This window comes from Phyllostomus hastatus, unplaced genomic scaffold, assembly GCF_019186645.2.
Source record: "Phyllostomus hastatus isolate PE091 unplaced genomic scaffold, TTU_PhHast_1.1 phas_scaffold_11, whole genome shotgun sequence".
Lineage (NCBI taxonomy): Eukaryota > Metazoa > Chordata > Mammalia > Chiroptera > Phyllostomidae > Phyllostomus > Phyllostomus hastatus.
Genome location: NW_025334005.1, coordinates 2636700 through 2650738, shown reverse-complemented (window position 1 = coordinate 2650738; position 14039 = coordinate 2636700). Strand labels below are relative to the sequence as shown.

General features: G+C 44.3%; 1 protein-coding gene across 3 annotated transcripts; it reads left to right on the top strand.

The window, feature by feature from the left end:
• Positions 1-5576: 5576 nt before the first annotated feature.
• On the top strand, positions 5577-13667 carry LOC123829315 (RNA-binding protein 4). Of its 3 annotated transcripts, XM_045854875.1 has the most exons (5): positions 5577-5706; positions 6651-7068; positions 10473-10551; positions 10882-11163; positions 13232-13667. In XM_045854875.1, the coding sequence occupies exons 2-4, from the start codon at positions 6657-6659 to the stop codon at positions 11153-11155; spliced, it is 765 nt and encodes a 254-aa protein (XP_045710831.1). In that variant the 5' UTR covers positions 5577-5706; positions 6651-6656; the 3' UTR covers positions 11156-11163; positions 13232-13667. The 3 variants fall into 3 exon arrangements, with proteins under 3 accessions (XP_045710831.1, XP_045710830.1, XP_045710832.1); XM_045854874.1 differs by having other exon boundaries at positions 10473-11163; XM_045854876.1 differs by lacking the exons at positions 10473-10551; positions 10882-11163 and having other exon boundaries at positions 5578-5706.
• The last annotated feature ends 372 nt before the right edge of the window (positions 13668-14039 follow it).

Genomic DNA, 14039 nt, shown 5'->3' with positions numbered 1-14039 from the left:
TTTTCTTTCTGCTCACTGCTTTGCCTTCAGGCGCTTCGCTGCTCCTTTTCATTTCTTCGCAGGACTGGGAGGGGAAGTTCGAAAGGGTTCTTGGCCCTTTTCAGGAGTGAGGGCGGGTGATCTGAGGGCCAACCTGACAGGTTAGCTCTCTTTACTACCTGGGAGAACGCAGTGTTGGTTGATTGCAGGCCTGTGTATTTGTAGTGTTTGTCAGTGTGGCTTTCTGTCCTCTTCCTTTCTCTCCAGTGAGGGCTCCTGTGAAAAACAGCCTAATGTGCTCTTGGGGCCAGTGCTGATGTTCCACATTGTAACCCGAGTTCTTCAGTGTGACCTGGCCTAGATGATCACTCTGCATGTCGTCTTTAGGTGCTGACGCCCTTGCTGCCTCAGCCCCCAGGCTTCTCATCGTTCAAGCCAGGAGGAGCTACAAAGCTAAATTGTTGATCACTTTCCTCTTTCTTGCAGATTGTTTTAAAATTCCCTCTACTCTTAAATTATGCCACCTGTGTTAATCCTATAGCCACTCATGCTTCGCTTTTTGTGGATTTCTGATTTTCAGGGTCCTATAACTTGGAGATGGTTGGGTTGAGTGAATGGGAGGACATACATTTGTTTTGGGAAAGCGCGCGGGAAATGTGGGCTCCCAGTATCCTTTAGATTCTTGCACTTTTGCATATATCACCTCTACAACTTGGCCTTCATTCCTTGGAGAAGTTGTGGATGATTTATTCCTGGAACAAGACCACGTAGAGGCTTCCAGCCTCTGCCTGCTAGAGGTTTAGACCTTACTTCAAATTTTGCCTGGGGTAGGCCTGGGGCCCCATTCCTTCCTTTTACTGGAGGTAATGGGACTGTGACTGGTCAACCTGTATGGCAGGTGACCTTTGTACTCGTGACTGTCAGTTAAACTATGCGGAAGTCCATGCACATGACACATCGTTCTTCGATCATTTTGTTCTATCAAGCCAAGTTAGCTGACTACAACGTGGGTTGGCTGAGGTTATATTGAAAATTTACTAGATTTATGGACTAGTGTGCTATGTAGCATGTGTAATAAAGAAGATGGATGGCAGGCGGATAGGTTATATTCATCTGAATTCTATAGGTACCTTTAAAAAGGTTGTAAAGGAGGGAACCCGGAGTTCTCCGGAAAAGTTATTAAATGACTTCTTCACGTCTAGCTCTAAATCATTTGAAGTATTGTGTCCATAGTGCTGGAAATAACAGTATTTAGGTAACTGAGCCTTTGGGCTGATCTCAAGGAATTGATAGCCTGGGGAGGAAGGACCTACATTAATGAACTAGTTACAGTAACGAGCAATGTTAGGGAAGTGATAGGTAGGAAAGGAGAAGACGGCACAGTCCAGGTAATTAGAGAAAACTTTCTGGAGTTAGGATTAGATTTGGAAACTAGGTACAGAGAGACTGACTGAGGGGTGCTGGCTCTAAAATGAGGTTTCCTGAGTTTGAATCCTGGTTCTACTTCAGTTTTTCATCTACTAAATAGGGATAATGGCTAACATTTATTGAACGTGTTAAGCATTGTTAAAAGTGCTTTTCATATATTAACTTAATCTTCATTGTAACCCAAATGTTTTAGGTATTCCTAAACCTTTTTTATAAATGGGTAGGCTGTAGGTTAGTAGCTTTTCTTGAGGTCGCATGGTTAGAAAGGAGTGAATCAAGGAATTGAACCAGCCATTTTGAACCATTCAGGGCTTGTAATCATGATAATACTACTGTTGGAAGGATCAAGCGAGAACATGTGACAAGTGAAGGGACACACACACACACACACAATGTGTATACACAGTCACTGATCATTACATGCTAGCCATCTCATAGAAATGAGAACACTCCAGGGAGATTGGGATGGCCTGCTAGAGCACACAGCTGAGCATAGGACTTTGGTACATAGGAGTAACTGAAGGCAGGGCATTTTGTAATGCATGGTACCAGTTTCAGCCACCTCCAGTCTCAGACAACACTCACTGTTCAGTGTCTTGGGATCATATTCTCCTGGGTATGGGAAAGAAAGGTAATGAGTCTGCAAAGACAGTAAGGAGAAGTTAAGAGCATGTAGCTGGGAATGGGATTGGAGGCATAAGAAGCTTGCTTAACTGACCTAGTGGCTCCTTCTGAACCTCGTTAGAGAATACTGGTTTTTAATTTAAGGCTTTATAAGACTAGTAATTCATTTCTGGGCCAGGAACCAGAGTTATTTATTAGGTGTATAAACTATTCACCCTGAAGGGTATGAAATTCACACAGATTGCTTATTCATATTTGAGTGTCTTTCACTGGCACCAGTGTTTCCCTTCCTAAATTTAGATTTGTCCCTCATTCCCCTAAGTCCAGGGTCCAGGCTCTTTCATCTCTGAAAGAGCTCCAGCCAGAATATATATATTTATGCTTGACTCTTGACAGAAATCAGCTTTCTAGATGACTTAGGACAAATAAGTTTACCTTTTAGGGCTTGGTAACCTGATAATCAAATTAAGAATCAGCAAAAAGGCATCTACAAGTGTTCCAGACAAGGTACTTTGAAAACATCCCATTCAATTCCATTTTCTATAGTTGGCATTGTAAGGTAGAGGATTTGGAGTAGGTGTCTTTAAATAAAGGAAAAACCTTTCATGGAAAATAAAATAAACTTTTTGTTAAAAAAATTCTTAAAGAGATTTTATTTATTTTTAGAGGGAAAGTGAGGGAGGAAGAGAGGGAGAGAAACAAGTGGTTGCCTCTCACGTGTCCCCAACTGGGGACCTGGCCTGCAACCCAGGCATGTGCCCTGACTGGGAGTCGAACCAGCGACCCTTTGGTTTGCAGGCCAGCACTCAGTTCAGAGCCACACCAGCCAGGGTGAAGTATTGGTTTTTAAGGGACAAACATTAAGCTCCTTTAATATGGTATTTTTAACCGGTAAAATATGTTTGTTAGAGAACATTGGTATGGAGACACTCAAGCTATAAATCTTCATACTTAAAGGTTGATTTTACAGCATTTGTCAAGCTGGTAATCCTGGTGGTGAAAAGCTGTAGCATAGATTTCCTCCTGGCTTTTGGGTACCTACTTTTTCTAGTGAGGGAGTTTGGAAAGTGTACTTAGCTGATAAGAGTAAAGGTGCTTGTTTTTAGTAGTAGGTAACTACTACTAAAGAGGTTAACAAATGCATTCATTTATCCATTTGTTCACTTAGTCAACAGATAAATTTAAGTGCCTACCCTGTGCCAGGTGCAGTTCTAACACTGAGGACAAAGGGAATAAGAAAAGGTCCTTGTATTTGTGTGGTACAGTGGGTGGGAGGAAGGCAGAATATGAACAAGTTGGACTTCAAGTTGTAAATATTTTGAAAAACAACATGGAGTCATGGGATAGAGTTCGAAGGTAGGGTTGGAGTAGGGGGGTGTTTTTAGATGGGTGGACTTAAAGGGCACTGGAGAAAGAACAGTCTAATCTGAGCTGGGGACAAAAAGGCCAGTGTGCTGGAGCACAGTTAGGGGTGGGAATCAAGAGCTGGGGAGGGGGGTTAAGGAGGTTGGGGGGCTCTGGCAAGAACCAGATTGGTAGGGTGGGTTTGAAAGTTTAACAATTGTAATGGGTTGTAAAAAAGGCATGGGGATGATTTAATGTGGTTTATTTACTCAGTTGGATGAACTTGTAAAATGAAACAAATATAACGATCTAGAGGACTTCCAGGAGGTAAATCGAGTAATTAGGTTGGGAGATGGGTGTGGGCAGTGGTCTGCAAACTGGTTTCAATTGTGACGCTGAGAAGACCGATATTCCCAGGCTCCTGTGGACTTGGGGGGATTCCTATTTTCATGGAGGGAGTTGATCTCTTATGTTTTGGTATTTTGGAAGTTTACCTCCAGGGCTGCTGGGACACAAAATATTTTGGAAGATCAAACTCAAAAGGTGCTGAAAGGATTTTTTTTTTTTTAAACCAGACGTATTTCCTTGTGTAGATAAGTTGTGATCGCCTCCTGATGCTGGTCCCCTCCGAAGCCGCGGGTACATGGAGTTAGTTGTTTTTCTTCATCACTGATCATATGGCCTTCACTCAGTCTCAGTATCAGCATCAGAATCCAGTGGTCCAGTGAAAAGGGACCAAGATTAGTGACCACTATGTGTTGATGTTACAGTTTGGGGTTTGGTTTTAGGCCCTTAACCTTTTCCCACTGTAGAATAAGTTATTGACTTCTTTTCCAGCATTTGATTTTAGTTATGTCAGGTTTTTTTTCTTTCTTAATTTTATTTTTAGAGAGGACAAGGGAGGTAGAAAGAGGGGGAGAAACATTAATGTAAGAAACATCTATTGGGGTTCTCTCTCCCCCCAAACTGAGGACCTGACTCAGGCGTATTTCCTGACTGGGAACCAGCGACCTTTCCCTCTGCGGGTCAACGCCCAACTCACTGAGCCACACTGGTCAGGGCACGTGTCAGGTTTTTAAACCAACTTCCATAACCTTGCTTCACCTCTCTCTCTGACCCCACCCCTTTTTGCGGGGGTGGGTAGTACGTGCTACTTAACGTCATTTCCACTCCCTTTCCTCAAAAACAATTTACTGATTTACCATGTTTTTAAGTTAGTGCTTTAAGCTTTTCAACCCAGTATTTGCCCGTCCCCTCTTTAACTCCTTTAAAAGCTTCCTTGTAAAGGGGTCCACTCCTTGCTCGGTGAATATGGGGTTGTGTAGGGAACGGGACCCTCTGGAGAATGGTGCTTCGGTTGTATTTTGTATACAGCTGGTTGTGATTAGGCTTTTCCCTCTGAAGTCCGTTCTAGGAGTTTAAACTTACTACAGCTCTGGCAGATGGCGCCCAATAAAATAAAATAAAAAACTTATGTGCTCCAGTTTTTTCTCAGGGCAGGGTGGGGGTGTTTTCTCCATTTCCTTGGCCACCGACACAGAAGCCGCTTCAGCTTGGACTCCAGGAGGCTGGTTGGGGGGGCGGGGGGTGCGGGGCGCTTATCTTCTCAGGACGTCCTAAATGACTTCAGGGCCGTTACTCCCCCCCATCTGAAGCTGCGTTCATTAATTTTTTAGAGAGTCCCTTTAATCACCGCCTATGAAAATATTTGGGGGAGCTCCTGGGACTCAGGGTGACAGTATGGATTCTTAGAGTTGACTTCTTAAGGCGAGACGCTCCCCTATTTTTCTTACTGGATTTTGGGTCTGCCTAAAGCTACCGTCTGCAGCATCAGAGGGCGTGTTCTGGGAGGTTAGAAGGAGAAATTTGGGGTAGAAGGCAAAATAGCGCAGAATAAAGCGGTGAGGGGAAGCTTAACAAAGTTGGCGCCTTGAAGCTACAGACTGCCACACCTGGCTCTAACTTGCTCCGCCTAATGGCGGGTAGAACACTGCCGGCGGAGCCCACGTTTGTAGTTCCTCCCACACGCAACCTCTTACCCAATCAGTGACTTCGGCTTTGCGAAATTGGTGCTCATTGGCTTTCGCGTAAAAGCTCGGCGTTACTGACGTTCCCACCTCTTCCCGGCCTCTCAGGTAATTGGCGTTCCTGGCAGCCAATCAGGAAGAGGTTCTGGGCGAACGCCGGCCTTTTATTTTACTGAGGGACCAATCCAGTGGTAGGCTCTCCTCCCCCTCTTTACCCAGAGTTACTGCTGCGGCCGCCGCCATTTTAGCGTTTTGTCAGAAGCATCCGCGCCGCGAGGAAGCGTTCTTGCTGATTTCCGTGCGGGTGAGAGACTTTGACCCTCTCCACAGTCTTTTTTTACTCTGCTAAATTTTATTTCACTCCTTTGGGCTTCAGGGGTATCTTAGTGGGGTCGCGGCCTCCGCATTGGTAGTACTTTATGTCGGTGTTCGGCATTTCGCGGTTAGCCTGAAGCGTCCCTTCCCCCACGACCTCCTCCGGGAATAACTTGCTTTCTCCCACCCTAGTGTCTCACCCGACTTGTCTCGGCTTCTTGCCTCGAGGTTCCCACCGAGATAACTGCTCTTTCCTTAGACTTAGAAATTACAACCCCGTTTCGAGAATTTCTCAGGCCTTCAGTTCCTGGTGTCTTGGCTCATGAGTCTGAAACCCCCATCTCTGGCCACGCATTTCTCCATTATGCAGGAGCTCCGAGGGAGGCGTTCCCCACTCCGGCACTTCCTGTAGTCTCTCCCCTCGCTATCCGGCCCTAGTCTCCGGTTTACTGCTTCCAAAGGAAATTCTAAATTTTAGAGTCTAAAACGTGGCTATTATAAGGCCCACTTTTCCGGAAATGGTAGATACTCGGTTATGAGAGGAAGAGCCGATCCGTAATTTAAGGCAGTCAGTCCAGCAAGCCAGTAGTTAGACCTTCGTTTTCTATCATAAGGGATAGAAAAGCCCGGTTCCCTCAGCGCTGCGTTTATGCTCGCCCTTTTCAATTCCCGTCTGAATCTATTACCCGCTTCTTACCAGACCTTTTGTGTAGTAAGCACTATCTCTGTTACACACCTCTCATTCTTAATTGGTCTGTAGCCACTACTGTAGGGGGCCTCCTCATTCCGACTTCCTTTGTTACTGTTCAGGGGTGGATAAGACGGAAAAGCTGTTTGGAAATATGTGCTCGAGTGAAAAGACATGCCAGTATATGTTTTTTTTTTTTTAATTGATGTGGGCCTAAGGTCTTGTTAAAATTGTTTCTCATCCAGGCAGAGATGGTGAAGCTGTTCATAGGAAACCTGCCGCGCGAGGCCACAGAGCAGGAGATCCGAACACTCTTCGAGCAGTATGGCAAGGTGCTGGAATGTGACATCATCAAGAACTACGGCTTTGTGCACATCGAGGACAAGACGGCGGCAGAGGATGCCATTCGCAACCTGCACCACTACAAGCTGCACGGGGTGAACATCAACGTGGAAGCCAGCAAGAATAAGAGCAAAACCTCCACAAAGTTGCACGTGGGCAACATCAGCCCCACCTGTACCAACAAAGAGCTTCGAGCCAAGTTTGAGGAGTACGGTCCGGTCATCGAATGTGACATCGTGAAAGATTACGCCTTCGTACACATGGAGCGGGCAGAGGATGCCGTGGAGGCCATCAGAGGCCTCGACAACACCGAGTTTCAAGGTGACCCACCACCCTCTTTGGGAAGAGGGCTGAATACAAGGCTATGTGCAGAAAATAGGTTGGATAAGATAAGTAAAAGGGAGGGGTTTGGGGTAGAGGTTCAGCTGGTGGCTGGCTGATGTTAAAGAATTAAGTGTGGGTAATGGACCTAAAATAGAGAGTGTTCAGGATTTAGAGGCTTTGTCTTAGGTGAATCAAGACTCTGCTTTAGTTTGGAACCCCTGAGGCTTTTATGCCTGTTAGAGCAGAAATTCCTTCCTCTGAAGATTTGCCCAGTTACATTGTCTTTGCAGGGGGAGGGGGTAGTGGGTAGTGGAGCACAGCGCAGTCTTTCATTCTGAATGTATTGCCTCAGCACAGGACAGGCATACCTCAGGTGCACTGTAGGTTCAGTCCCAGGCCGCTGCAGTTAAAGTGAGTATTGCCATAAAGGGAGTCGGAGTCAGAGCAGGTTTGGTGGTAGAGGGTCTTACCTAAAATTTGAGGGGGAAGAAAAGCAACATCTGGGAAGCATAATAAAGCAAGGTAGCCTGTATCAGCATTATTCTTTATTTTATATATAAAGAACCTGGAAAAGCTGTTTGACACATTTGAGAGTAGAAACCCTGTTCAGCTCCTGCACCTTACCCCAACTCAGTTTCCCAGTAAAAATAACTAGTGATCAGATAAACTGGTGCCTTTAAAGGGCTACAGCTCTTGTTGCCTGTACCAAGAGGTTCTATTTTGAGGGTGAGGCTAATTTCAGGAGTTTTTGAGGAGGAGGTATTGAGATATTGTGGGGGAGGACAGTAATGGCAATGCCTTTACACTGGGTTGGGGGTGGGGTGTGGACTTGAACATCCTTTGTGAGTAGAGCACTTAGATGGGTGTTACCTTGCAGTCTTGACTAGGTGGATCACTTTAGTGTGCCTGGAGGGCAGCTGGAGTTATACTTTGGGAGGTGTCTTTTCTTGGTTTAAGGTCTAAGCTTCTGTGGCAAGAGTGGCAATCACGAGGGGGCTGGTAACCATGGTGAGTTAACTTCTTTCACACACACCCCCTTTGAGTCCCCAGTGTCAATAAAAGAGCCGTTTCCCTTTGATTGTCATTACTTCCAAGTTATTGGGTATTTCCACAACTCCTTGTTCTTTTTTTAATCTGTATTCCAACCTTTTTTAGCCCAAACCGAGGTAGTGGCTGCTGGTTTTGCTCAGCACTCCTGTTAAGAGTAATTGCTGCTATGTTTGCTGTTTATTTCCCTCAAATTGGACCTTTCTTAGAACTGGAAGTCTGATCATCATTCTCCCAAGTAACGGGTGCTCTGTGTCATGGGTATTGCTGTGCATTATTATAAAGTGTCATAGGTCTCTTGGGTCTAGTTTGTTTTCCTTTTTTAATTGGTAAGTTGAGAATTATTTTGTGTCAACAACTTAATTGGGAGCAAAGGCTGCTCTTGTGGAGGGTTTGTGGTCTGATACCTAATTTTTGGACAAGGAGAGGTGGTGGTGTCTGCTTGTAGTTGCATGTATAAGGGAGGAACTGTGTGGATTGATGCAGGACAAACCCTTTAGCATTTGAACTCCGGGCTCTCTCTTTGCCCTGTTGTTATTATTAGTCATTCTCCTTAATACTACTTAGTACAGTTCTAAGTGTATGCCAGGTAGCAGTATTTATTAGCGGTCTTTTTCTTTTTCAGTTTCTCAGTATTAGGTATACAGCCTAGCCCTCTGCATAAGGGAACTTCCATCCTCAGACGGAAAAATACAGTTGACCCTTGGACAACACAGGTTTGAATTTCAAAGGCATGAAAGGGCCCATGTAGTTCAAACCCATGTTTAAGGGTGAACTGTTTTTATTGTTTGCCCATTAAAAAATTATATTTTGGATTTTTCAGAAACAACTTTTTTCCCTAGATTGTATTAGGGCATTTATTAAGGATTTTTTAATGTTTTGAATGTGCTTGGTTGGTTCCTTGGTTACACTTATTTTCTCTGAATTTGTTAGGTGCCAAAGTGGCCCTTTGGGCAAATGCCTGAAGGACACAGGTTAGTACTTTAAAGCATTCAAACATTTAATTGCATATATTAACACTTAACCTGCAGCCTTCACTTACCAGATGTAATATTTAAAACAGGACTTTTTGGGGGGGGGGGGCGTGTTTTGGTCCTTCCACCGCTTTTCCCTTTTGTAGCTTCCCAGAACCTAACTTTAATTTTGTAGGTGAATTGTATATTTACTATTTTCTGTAATGTTAGGCGAACAGATGACCTGTTGACTCTCCCCTAGTTCTAATCATTCATTTCTGTGACATTTGCCATCAGATGCAAATGTTTGGTTGCATCACAGCCAGTTGCATTCGGAAGTTTTTTTGAATTTTGCTCACCATGAAATTGGTAGATTATGTTAGGTAAAAACACTTCTGTGAAAAGGTTTAAAAGTTAAACTTTTCCAGAAAATTTTTTTTGTTAGGTTTTCAAAAGTGATACTTTGTATTTGCAGAGTACAAATTTGTAGTTCTCAGCAAAAATAGTAATAAGTGCATATTCTTAGAATCTCAGATCCTAGTTTAAGGTTTTTGAAAAAGTATTTTAATCTTTCTAAAATGAACAGTTTGATCCACTGCCTGATATTACTGGTCACTCTACACTTTTCTATCCCCCCCCTTTTCTTCCACCGTTTTCATAATCTTTAAAAAAATTCAGGTGCCTTGTGAACTCCCTGTCCTGTTTCCTTTGATTCTACTACAGGTCATCACAGTTAGTTGTCAGGTTGTAAAGTGTCCTTGTTAGGATGAGTAACAGAACCAGCAATTTAAAGAACCCAGTTAAAGGGTGGGCAGTCCTTCAATGTGCAATTTATTCCTCCTCCCCTAGTATGTGAGTGTTTTTTTCCAAGAGTCTGAAAATTGCTTATCACACTAAGCCACGGATCAAGTCTGGATCACTCTCTGTCAGTGGTAACTTCGTGTTCTATTCTCTTTGATTTTGGAGTGGGTTGAGAGTCTGGGGGACTGCTCTTTGCATTCTCCTGCCTAATGAAATCAGAGTCTTGATAGTGAAGATTGGAGGTTCCAGAATCTTGTCCTAGCACTCTTGTGGTTTCTTTTGACATTGGGCCACTGTTGAGAGTAGTTTTTGTCCACAGTTATCTGACAAAGACGTAGATGCTTGTTTTTGAGTGAAAGTAGTTTCTTAAGAATTAAACTAGTGTTAGGTGTTAGAGCGAAAACATTTTTTCATCTAATCTTTGTCTGAAATCAGGTCATTATACTAAATTTATGTATTGGATTTAAAAAAAATCTTTGTGGCACTGAGTCCTACATTAGTGTTGTCTGGGTAAAGCCATTGCTATGACCAGTATCTGGGGTAGGGGCTGGGGCTATGATTAAGAGTGATAGCAACCCTTCTTGCGTCTGTTTCTTCAAGGCAAACGAATGCACGTGCAGTTGTCCACCAGCCGGCTTAGGACTGCGCCCGGGATGGGAGACCAGAGCGGCTGCTATCGGTGCGGGAAAGAGGGGCACTGGTCCAAAGAGTGTCCGATAGATCGTTCGGGCCGAGTGGCAGACTTTACCGAGCAATATAATGAGCAATATGGAGCAGTGCGTACACCTTACACCATGAGCTATGGGGATTCGTTGTATTACAACAACGCGTACGGAGCGCTCGATGCCTACTACAAGCGCTGCCGTGCTGCCCGGTCCTATGAGGCAGTGGCGGCTGCAGCTGCTTCCGCGTATAATTACGCAGAGCAGACCCTGTCCCATCTGCCACAAGTCCAGAATACAGCCATGGCCAGTCACCTCACCTCCACCTCTCTCGATCCCTACGATAGACACCTGTTGCCGACCTCAGGAGCTGCTGCTACAGCTGCTGCTGCTGCAGCAGCCGCTGCTGCTGTTACTGCAGCTTCCTCTTCATATTACGGGCGGGATCGGAGCCCCCTGCGTCGCGCTACAGGCCCAGTCCCCACTGTTGGAGAGGGCTACGGTTACGGGCATGACAGTGAGTTGTCCCAAGCTTCGGCAGCCGCGCGGAATTCCCTGTACAACATGGCCCGGTATGAACGGGAGCAGTATGCGGATCGGGCGCGGTATTCAGCCTTTTAAAGCTTGAGGTGAGAGCGGTGGGGTGTCTCTGGTTTTGCCGTCCCTTCTGCAGCCTGAAGGCTCCAGTTAGGCTGCCCTGCTTGCTTGCTTTTGCAGGGTTATGGTAAGATTACTAGCATGGTTTAGAGGCTAGGAAAAAGTCCTAACTAGTTAACTTTTTGAAATATATATGAACATACTTAGCCCTCATGGCTATATTTCCAGGGCTCCTGGTAGTAGGAATCAATCTGATTCTATTTATGCCTGGAAAAACAAAGAATAGTGTGATGAATCTTAAGTTACACCTGTGTTCCATAATTGAACTCAACCTGAGACCCAGACATTCAGATTCAAGTGTGCGGTTTTTCAGAGCCTTTGTTGAAATTCCTAGGTATGTGACATTACTAAGGTCTACAAGTTTCCTGTCTGCTCTGTGCTGTGTGAAAGGTCTGATATGACCTGTAATGATAAAAATCAATAAGTGTATAGTTACCTGGTCATTACTGCTCAGGTCCCAGTTAGTATGAAGACTACCCAAATGGCGGCATCTTAATCTTGAAGCAGCGTATTTCTGGCATTCCTGAACAGTTCACCCACTAATGAGCTTTATAGGAAAAACTCACTTGATGTTGGGGCAGAGAGGAATAGAAAAATTATCTCCTTTTGATTTTATAAAATTGAGTCCAACAAAGAATCTGGGGCATAGACTCAAATCCAGCTTCTCCACGCAGCTCAGATTCATTCCCTGAATAGAGTGCCCACTCTATTGCTTTATCTTTCAATCTGTCCTGTAATAGCCTGTTTACTTTGTTCTAAACTGTCCCCGCAGTGTTAGATGTGACATTCTCTCCACTTCTTCAAGATAGATGATAACAGAAGTATGCATATGCACACTTGTTAATTTTACTCTTTCTGATAATGTTGAAGTGTTGGGAGCTCTGCCTTAAGCCAGTGATTTTCAACCAGTTGTGCCACAAGAATTTAGGGGCTTTTTCCTTAGACTGTCAAATAAAAAAATGACAACATCCAACACAACAGCTGTCTGGTGTGAATGAATCAAAATTACACCTTTTTTTTAATCAGATCAGCAAAAAATACAGTTTTTGGTGTGCCACACAATTTCATTAATTCATTTACGTGTACCACAAGATGAAAAAGGTTGAAAAGCACTGTTTTAAACAGATCACTCCCTTCATCTTCCTGCTAGTTATGGGCATTTAATCCTCTTGCACAGCCACTCTGCCTTGAGTCCTCTGGCTTTTTCCTCTACTGCACCCTTTGAATCTCATGATTCATTTGGTTCTACTTGAGTATATTGTATTTTGATGCCTGCCAGCTTTGGACTCTAGGTGTTTGAGATTGCTGTTGTATTAAAGGGTGATTCTCAGTGCCCTTTGAGTATCCTGTAGTGTGTCCTAGGTATTGATCCAAAATTCTGCAGTAACACGGCGGGTGACACTCTGTCATCTTTTCCATTAGGGCAGAAGGTATGTAACTTGCCCGGGGTTATTGGGTAGGAAATCACTCAGAGGGCTGGAAAAGAAATTTGGTGTTTAGCTTACACTTGCCCTCCAGTACTACTTTGAGGTTCTTCCCTAGGGAGTATTAGATGCCCTCAGGTCTTTCAGCTTGTTCAGTTGATGCTACATTTGCCTAGACTTTAAATGATTTTTAACTTGGACCTTGGTAGTAACTCCCAGATTGAAACATACTTTTGACGTTTTACCCCAAAGAGCTAATTGGAACCTTGCTCTTTTTCCTGCCTTCCAATGACAGTTTGTGATGTGGAATTACTTTTTCTGAGGAATGCTAATGTTAACATCAAGGGAAATGCAATGTCTGCCTATGCTCAGAAAAAAATTTGCAATTTAATTTAAGGAAAGGCCCCAGTCTGGGATTGCCTGACCTTCCCAGTTACTCTCTGGCCTTCAGGCTCTTTTCACCGTTAGAGATTACTGTGAAAGTGTACATGGGTACAAGTAAGTAAACTTAACTGAAGTCAAGTTAGCAGACCTTGTAGAGATGTTCTTTGAAGTTTTACGTGGGAAAGCCCTCGTGAGCTTTGCTGTAAAGCCCCTGTGTTGTGCTCTCTTTCAGGTGGGATGTGTGTGGGCTGAAATTCCAAGCTGCAGTTGTGCATGAGAATACACCCTTCATGGTACCCCGTCTCCGGGACGTTCTCGGCTCTGTGCGTTCAGTCCCTCAGGAACTGTGGACCTTAATTTACCTTGCTAAGTTCAGACCACCTCTTCCTTTCCTCTCTCCTGCCCGTTCTCCTGTTCTTCCTGTCCTCCAGTATTTCTGTAGCTTCCCGTTCATGTTCTGTTCTCCTAGCAGGCCTCGTTGTGTGCAGAAACTCTGGTGGGGCCTATGCCACCTCCCCACCTCCTGCCTCTGGTGGGTGTTGGATTTGGGAATGACCCTGGTGAGAGTGTCACTGCTTCTGAGTCTTTGGCCCAAAGGCTTGTGGCAGGTGGACACACAGTTGGATCACTTTTTTTCTTTCCAGTGAAATAAATGGTTTTTCAACTTAGGATATGTGTGCTTTGAGAGCGTTCTTGCTTGGGCTTGTGTCTGGATTATTTATTTGTCCCTGAAAGAGAGGGGGAGGATGTAAAGTTTGACATTCAGCTCTGAGTGGATGTCACTGTTTCCTTCTTGTAGGTAGACTTAGGGATGCCAAAGGAAAAAAGGGGGTTATACAGAAGAACCCAGGCAGGCAGCCTTATTGCAGTAAAGAAAGGTCCTTACTGCAGTGGACCTCCCACTGGTCCACCTTTAATTTAAAACAATTACTTAGTTTGGAGGTATAGGTTTTTTCCTGCTTGAGAAGTAGTCATCACCCATCCATTACTACTTCCATTCCAGTCTCAATCAATACATCTAGCTGGGCTAACTTCTAAGG

What these genes read in the sequence shown, in the direction of transcription:
- LOC123829315 (XM_045854874.1), top strand. Translation starts at nt 6,657, where the DNA reads ATGGTGAAGCTGTTCATAGGAAACCTGCCGCGCGAGGCCACAGAGCAG. An exon ending in CGACAACACCGAGTTTCAAG is followed by an intron (nt 7,069 to 10,472) that starts GTGACCCACCAC and finishes TGTTTCTTCAAG; the next exon opens with GCAAACGAATGCACGTGCAG.